Raw genomic sequence first — 9080 nt, 5'->3', positions numbered from 1 at the left:
CAACACTCAGACATCATTTACCTATAGCCAGGGGTACACTCCAACACTCAGACATCATTTACCTATAGCCAGGGGTACACTCCAACACTCAGACATCATTTACCTATAGCCAGGGGCACACTCCAACACTCAGACATCATTTACCTATAGCCAGGGGTACACTCCAACACTCAGACATCATTTACCTATAGCCAGGGCCACACTCCAACACTCAGACATCATTTACCTATAGCCAGGGCCACACTCCAACACTCAGACATCATTTACCTATAGCCAGGGCCACACTCCAACACTCAGACATAATTTACCTATAGCCAGGGGCACACTCCAACACTCAGACATCATTTACCTATAGCCAGGGGCACACTCCAACACTCAGACATCATTTACCTATAGCCAGGGCCACACTCCAACACTCAGACATCATTTACCTATAGCCAGGGCCACACTCCAACACTCAGACATCATTTACAAACAAAGCATTCATTTATTGAGTCCGACAGATCAGAGGCAGTAGGGATGAGCAGGGATGTTCTCTTGATAAGTGTGTGAATTGGACCATTTTCCTGTCAAAATGTAACGAGTACTTCTTGGTGTCAGGGAAGATGTAAGTAATATAGTGAAGTAAAAACAAAAATATAAATAGTCAAATAAAAGTAGATACCCCAAGTAATTTTTACTTGTTGTCAGGGGAAATGATCCTATAGGGCAGATTGCATTCATAGTATCTTGTGTAGATGTGACAATTTATGTTTATCATATTTTTGAGCACCTCAATCTAAACTAAATCACATGTCAAACTACTGAGTTTAGAGTTTCCCTTCAGATAAATTGAAAATAAAGGAGTTTGATATTTTTTGGGACTTTTTTGCATCAGTCCTTATTTTTCTCGTTGTCATATTTAAATTCTGACACATAGGCCTAATGAAAAGACAAACAACAGTAGGCGACATTGTAATATTATGAGAGAACAAGGACGTGAATAAATGTCATTGGAACCACAGTCAATATCAACAAACATTGTGCACTTTTCAACTCAAAACACAAAAACAATATTTGATATTTTCTATCAACCCTGAATTACTGTCCCTTGGAGCTGCGCTGCCTAATCGAACATGTCAGTCTTCAGTGTTGATGAAATATGATGACATGAGAGTTGTCTACTTTAGACTGAGGCATTGGCTTTACGTCCCAAACGGTACACTAATCCCTATATAGTGCACTACTTTTGACCAGAGCCCATACAGTTTCGGTCAAAAGTAGTGCATTAGATAGGGAATAGGGTTCTATTTGGAACGGAAACCTCGGGCATTGGAAGGAGGATCAGGCTGGCACACCATGTCCTCTCCTCTTTCACTTTGACTGCTGCTGCTGCAGATGACCTGAATCTAGACAACTGACACATAACTGCCAGTATAGGGACAAATTGACAGATGACAAAGAGTAAGATTGACCGAGGGCTTGGGAGGGTGTGGGGGTGAACACCTGAGACATGCACATTCCACAGTAAGTGCCACAGCACACTGATGTCAGCGAGTGTTTTAATGGAGAATAACTAACCATACTGAAAAGCCCCACACATGTACACAATGTATACAAAAGTATGTCAATCTAGTGAAGTCGGCTATTTCAGCCACACCCATTGCTGACAGGTGTATATAAAATTGAGCACACTGCCATGCAATCTCCATAGACAAACATTGCCAGTAGAATGACCTTACTGAAGAGCTCAGTGAGTTTCAAGGTGAAACCATCATAGGATACCACCTTTTCCAACAAGTTAGTTTGTCAAATTTCTGCCCTGCTAGAGCTGCCCAGGTCAACTGTAACTGCTGTTATTGTGAAGTGGAAACGTCTAGGAGCAACAATGTCTCAGCGGTAGGCCTTGTGAATGTTGACCTGTTTAAAGGTCTTACTCACATCGGCTATGGAGAGCATGATCACACAGTCCTCCAGAACAGTTGGTGCTTTCATGCATGATTCAGTGTTGCTTGCCTTGAAGTGAGCATAAAAGTAATTTAGCTCTTCTGGTGGGCTTCCCTTTGTAGTCCATAATAGTTTGCAAGCCCTGCCACATCCAACTAGCATTGGAGTCGGTGTTGTAGGACTCAATCTTAGTCCTGTATTGACGCTTTGCCTGTTAGATGGTTCGTCTGAGGGCATAGCGGGATTTCTTATAAGCATCTGGGTTGGAGTCCGGATGTTGCCTGTAATCCATGGCTTCTGTTTGGGGTATGTAATAATAATAATAATATATGCCATTTAGCAGACGCTTTTATCCAAAGCGACTTACAGTCATGTGTGCATTTCTGTTTGGTCCCGGGATAACCCACTACCCTGGCGTACATGCTCTACCAACTGAGCTACAGAAGGACCACGTACATACTGATTTGACATTTATTCTACATGCATAACATGTTTAAAACAACAACACTTCCCATAAAACGAATATACTATTTATGTCAATGGACATGGTTTAAGTCATTCCCAGGATATCCCCAGGATAAATAATACGCCCGTTTGAGGAGGCTACGTCACATTCCCTTGACCCTCCAATCACCTCAGGGGCTCATTTGATTGGAAGGCGGTAAAGGCTTTAATCTCGAGGCAAATTCAGATGCTGCTGAAGGGAGAAGAGTTTTTCTACTGCATCCAACGTAGAGAGCAAACGCACCGACGTGCTCCTGCCACTGACACACACAGCGACACTGAGGAAGGACGCAGCCGCACACTCCTGCTGCGATATGAACGGGATATGTTCTGATCTTCTCCTCCTCTAATAAGGACTAGACGAAGTTGAACTATTTATTGTTTTTAATATCGAACTACGCCGCTATAGAACAACATGATACTTTGATGCGGGTTTTTTCTTCTTCTTCGTGAACATCAAATGTATTTTTCTCCCATTTCAATGAGAATTAGGTCATGATCACATCGCCTGCATTGTCTGTTCTGAGAAATAGTATCGTGAATCCGGTGTGGGAGAGCAGTTCTTCAGGGGAGAAGGGCGCAACGACAATCAACAAGCCATTTCTTCATCTCGTCTCTCCCTCAGACCCTTTAAGGCAGGCTAATCGTATACCCATAAAGATTTTGAAAATGCTTACCGCACGGGGAGGTCACATTTTGCACCCGGAGTACCTTCAACCTTTGCCATCAACCCCTATCAGTCCCATCGAGGTAAGCACCATATAGGCGACGGGCTACGGGGGACGTGATAAAATAAGGATAGCAAAAGTGTGATTTTGGTAGTTATAAATTAATCTTCATTTGTATTAGGCCATTTGTATTGTACCTATATCAGTTTATTATCATATTGTAATTGCAAAATGAACTGGAGATTAATGTATAAGGTGTTAATATATGGCTAAAGTGCTATGCGCAATGCGATAAACTTGTGCGTAATTTAGTGCTGTTCTCCAACGACCCATAAAATACTCTATATATAACAGGAACATATTAGTTAAACACCCCATAAAAAACAATACGGTGAAATCATGAATAATAAGTATTATTTTCTCTTATTTCGCAGCTGGATGCCAAGAAAAGTCCGTTGGCTCTCTTAGCACAGACCTGCTCTCAAATCGGTAAACCAGATCCTTCGTCCTCTTCCAAAATCTCATCCGTAAATTCAAATGGATCTAGTGACAAAGAGACCAAACCCGGACCACTAAAAATGAGTGACATTGGAAATGAAGACAAATCAAGCTTCAAACCCTACGCCAAATCATCGGAGAAGAACAAGGACTCCTCATTCGGCAGCGGCAGTCTGAGTGGAGATAAAGCTAGTTTCCGAGTGCCTAGCGCCACCTGCCAGCCGTTCACCCCCAGGACAGGCAGCCCCAGCTCCTGCCACTCTGTGTCTCCGCTGCCGTCAGATGGTAAGCAGGGAGACACCGAGGAAAAGAAGAAGGAATTTGATAGCAATAAAAACAGTACAACGGAGAGCAGCAGCAGTCACAGCCGGATATGTGGGGTTAATGGTGAGGTTAACCAACGCCAGGAGAACACTTCTGGTTCAAAGGCTATCACATCAGACTCACTCACATCTGTCTCCTCGTCATCATCTGTTCTGGGTTCAGGAGGACTCGTAGCGCCCGTCTCCCCCTACAAACCTGGTCACAGTGTTTTTCCCCTACCGCATTCCGGCATGACCTACCCTGGAAGTTTAGCAGGTGCGTATGCAGGCTATCCCCAACACTTTCTCCCTCATGGAATGACTTTAGACCCGACGAAATCTAGCAGTCAACTACTAAGCGCTCAGTTTGCCAGCCAACTTCAGTGCAGTAAGGCTGGGAGCCCCTTGTCCAGGTCTTCTCCTCCGTCTCTCATGTCTGCTAGCCTGTGCAGAGACCCGTACTGCCTGAGTTACCACTGCCCGAGCCACTTATCCGGTGCCTCCGGTGCCTCGCAGTGTCATGAATCCTCGGCTTTGAAGTCAGGATACCCTCTCATGTACCCAACTCACCCTTTGCATAGCGTGCATTCCTCGCCGCCATCTTTTGCTGGACACCCGTTATACCCCTATGGCTTCATGCTCCCAAATGACCCTCTGCCACACGTCTGTAATTGGGTGTCGGCTAACGGACCTTGTGACAAGCGTTTTTCTTCCTCAGAAGAGCTTCTCAATCACCTACGGACTCACACTGCTTTTGCGGGGACGGAGAAGTTGATATCAGGGTACCCGGGTTCATCTTCGCTAGCCAACGCTGCCGCGGCCGCCATGGCTTGCCATATGCACATGCCCCCGAACGGGGCGCCAGGAAGCCCTGGAACGCTCACACTCAGGAGCCCGCATCACCCTCTGGGACTGAGCACGCGCTATCACCCCTATTCAAAGAGCCCCCTGCCACCCGGCGCATCGATTCAGATTCCCGCTGCAACAGGTTCATATTACTCTCCATATGCCTTGTATGGACAGAGGCTCACCACGGCATCGGCATTAGGATACCAGTAGAAGATGCAGGACAGACCGACACACGGACAATAACTATACATTTATAAAGGAGATTCTACGCCTAAATGACATTATTTGGGGTGTATTTCATGCAGGACAGGATCCGTGGGCTCAATGTATTTATTTGCGATAGCTCCAAGCGTGACAAAAATAAAGTAATTATAATATAATTGGTAAGAAGCTCAAGGTGCATTATTTTTTTTTTTTTTTTACAGTTAAGATGTAGACTTTATTTGATGACGCCATGTTGATGTTACATTGACATTACAAGTCAGTATGTATATGTTTTTTTTAAATGCTAATTTTTAGACTTTTATGTTTCCTACATACAAAAGTCTGCAGCCTATTCGTTATTTTTTTCATTGTGTTTTTCATCGGAAAAGTGGTTGCCTATTTCTGTGTCTGTTGGGCCCATACCGCACATTGCAAATCACTTTTCCACGTTAGGCTATGCCTTAGAATGACATGTTTAAATCATTTTTCTGGTAAATTGGGCTCTCTCATATTTCTTCACAAATTACATGATTCATTCCACAAGCTAAATCAGGTTTATGAACCTGGTAGGTTGTTTATGGAATAAATCATTCGACCTAAAAATGACTTAATGATAAACACTTGAGTATGTGGGACATGAGCATAATTGGTCTGTTTAAAAAAAAATCGATGCAATTTAATTTGTGGAATTGCATTTAAGATGTGTGTAAGCCTATTTCCATTTTAAGTCTGTGCCACATAAACTTCATTTTAGTAACATTTTATTCGAATCACATTTTATTCACATTTCATACCTTCAAGACTGCAAAATATGTTTTGTTCAACTTTTAAAATAATGTAACCAAAATGCAGCCTAGGCTACTGTCATCTGCCACAAATGCATTTCGCCACTCAATGTGCAATAGAGTAATTGTTTTGTTTGTTGTTGCAGTAATTTAGGCAGTAGCCTAATAATCTTTCACCGATATTCATTTCAACATGCCATTAGAAAATGTAGCATAATTTTTTTACAAATTATATTTAGCCTACACCTTCAAACGAATGATGTCTCGGTCAGATAAAATCCGAATAAGTAGAGTGTAGAGTTATTCTTAAAAATATGCCATTTCAGCAGCAGGTTGTGAAAGAACAATCGATCTTAAAAAGTAACATCCCAAAGAACATAAATTAATGTTTTGGGGTCTTGTTTTCGTCTCGCAGGATTACTTTTGGACATTGTCGTATTTGTCTGGGCAGAGAGTTTTTCATAACGGAAAATTGGGATTAGATATATTTATACATTTGCTCTAAAAACAATTATGCTTATTCTTTTTGTTATGGTAAATATTTAGTTCAGGCTATACTGTGTACAGGGTGCAATATTGGCTATATGATCTATTTATTTATTCGATTTTTATTTAACCTTCATAACTAGGCATGTATGTTCAGAACAAATTCTTATTTACAATGATGGCCTACACCGGGCAAACCCTAACCCGGGCGACGCTGGGCCAATTGCGCGCCGCCCTATGGGCCACATCATATATCCTAAAGTCAGGATTCTATATTCTACGAAAAAAAATGCTGTTATATTTTAGGTTATGGCGTTATGTTTTAGATTGTGGGGGTTGTAAGTCCATTGCGTTGAAATGTTTTTCTTTATCAACTTGTCTAAAGAAAAACGACGCGTTCTGGAATATGTTTTTCAGACTCCATTGCTCCATAGCCTACCTACCATATAGGACAAACCAACACACGTTTATATCGTCAAACTACAGTTACTGAATGTCAATCAAATTATGGCGAACACACTATCTTAAATCAGATAGACCACTCCATAAGTACGCATGTATTTTCGATACAATCCTTGCACAGATCAATATCCGAGGCATTCAACCGAGAAACCAACATGCGGGAGAAATCATCTATAGCTGTCTGTAAGTACTTATAGGTTACTACCGTCGAGATTGCTGATTTGAGAGGATTGTTATTACATAATCTACTAAGGAAGGGGTTTCACTTGTTTTATGATTCTACAATCTGGAAAATGAAAACACCTCCATCCTACTCCTGAAGAAAAGAGACCGCGCCGCTGCTGACGCGTCTTTACGCACAGTAGGCCTATATGCATGCACACATCGGGTAACTCGGCTGCACACCTATTCCCGCTATGTGATGTATTAGGACAACATTACAACCGCAATTAATAATGACTGTGTGTGCGTGTGCGTATGTGTGCGTGCGTGCGTGCGTGCGTGCGTTTGTGTGTCTGCGTGCGTTTTCCAAATCAAACGGATGTATGTCAATATAACGCTGGATTAATGGATTAATTAATTTAAACATTGCCAAATAATTTCTCAGAAGAATAATTTTAATCATACAATTATGAGATCACACCTTATTTTGTGAACAAATAAATAATTGGCTAATTGTGCTAAACAATGATTTATGATGACCCCCAGTGTGAGACATGTACACAACCTTTGTGATTGCAGTATTGAAGCAGTATGAAGTAGATAGCATGGATTCAAGCAAGGCCTAACACATTACATCATCTCCTTAACCACATCTACTGAATCAAGAAAACAATGTCATTACCCATCCCAGAGTAAATCACAGCTATTCTGTCATTACCCATCCCAGAGTAAATCACAGCTATTCTGTCATTACCCATCCCAGAGTAAATCACAGCTATTCTGTCATTACCCATCCCAGAGTAAATCACAGCTATTCTGTCATTACCCATCCCAGAGTAAATCACAGCTATTCTGTCATTACCCATCCCAGAGTAAATCACAGCTATTCTGTCATTACCCATCCCAGAGTAAATCACAGCTATTCTGTCATTACCCATCCCAGAGTAAATCACAGCTATTCTGTCATTACCCATCCCAGAGTAAATCACATCTATTCTGTCATTACCCATCCCAGAGTAAATCACAGCTATTCTGTCATTACCCATCCCAGAGTAAATCACAGCTATTCTGTCATTACCCATCCCAGAGTAAATCACTGCTATTCTGTCATTACCCATCCCAGAGTAAATCACAGCTATTCTGTCATTACCCATCCCAGAGTAAATCACAGCTATTCTGTCATTACCCATCCACGAGTAAATCACAGCTATGCCCAAGAGATAAAATCAACATCATTATTAATGGTCACAAGTCATATTCATCAAATTGACCAGCCCTTTTCAACAGATTAATTCTTTACTATCCTTCTCTCCCATGATGCATGATGCTAGCCCACAACTCAACACCCCAACCAGCCTGCTGTCTCAATGACGTGGGGCCTGTTTCTCATTTACAAATGGCACATCAATGTGATTTGGAGAACATGTGAGAATATAAATGATGTCACCCATGTAGCTCATGTATCTTTACACGTTTTGGGGAGTTCCTGGTTTTGGGGACTTCCTGGTTTTGGGGACTTCCTGGTTTTGAGTTTGAACTGTTGCAACTCAATATTAGGAATAAAAACAGCAGGAAATAACCCTGAACATCTCCACTCAATACATCATCTTCCCCTTGCCAGAGTGTACTGAAATATCTCTCCTCTCCTCTCCTCTCCTCTCCTCTCCTCTCCTCTCCTCTCCTCTCCTCTCCTCTCCTCTCCTCTCCTCTCCTCTCCTCTCCTCTCCTCTCCTCTCCTCTCCTCTCCTCTCCTCTCCTCTCCTCTCCTCTCCTCTTCTCTTCTCTTCTCTTCTCTTCTCCTCTCCTCCTACCTACCATTGGATTATGTCCCCCTAAATCACACTGAAATGACAGAATCTGCTTTTCCACATGTTGTCGAGGTGATATAGACTTAACATGAGAGACTAGATGGTTTGGTGCCTCCCACTGAATCTCCAGCCTGCCACCTGTTTTACTTTGAATTCCAATGCTAGGACGACATCTGGCCCCTTCTGGCCCAGAGAACATAGCAGTGTACCATGACGTGCAACAGACAAATGCTGACATTAAGAATGGTGTATGTACGTCTGGGCATGGGCTGTACACTATGGGTATGCCCATCATTTGTGCTGCACAGCTGCACACCATGTGGTGGAGTGGTGTGTGTGTGTGTGTGTGTGTGTGTGTGTGTGTGTGTGTGTGTGTGTGTGTGTGTGTGTGTGTGTGCGTGCGTGCGTGCGTGCGTGCGTGTGCGT

The 9080-nt window shown here is 42.6% G+C and overlaps 1 protein-coding gene across 1 annotated transcript; it reads left to right on the top strand.

Moving 5' to 3' along the window:
- The first annotated feature begins 2630 nt into the window (after window positions 1-2630).
- LOC124040424 (zinc finger protein 503-like) lies at window positions 2631-5713 on the top strand. The gene is made up of 2 exons (XM_046357599.1): window positions 2631-3180; window positions 3533-5713. Exons 1-2 carry the CDS (start codon window positions 2926-2928, stop codon window positions 4955-4957), a joined length of 1680 nt encoding a protein of 559 aa, XP_046213555.1. The 5' UTR covers window positions 2631-2925; the 3' UTR covers window positions 4958-5713.
- Window positions 5714-9080: the final 3367 nt, after the last annotated feature.

Source organism: Oncorhynchus gorbuscha, linkage group LG07 (genome assembly GCF_021184085.1).
Source record: "Oncorhynchus gorbuscha isolate QuinsamMale2020 ecotype Even-year linkage group LG07, OgorEven_v1.0, whole genome shotgun sequence".
NCBI lineage: Eukaryota > Metazoa > Chordata > Actinopteri > Salmoniformes > Salmonidae > Oncorhynchus > Oncorhynchus gorbuscha.
Note: the sequence above shows the minus strand (reverse complement) of the source record. Positions and strands in the feature narration are given on the sequence as shown.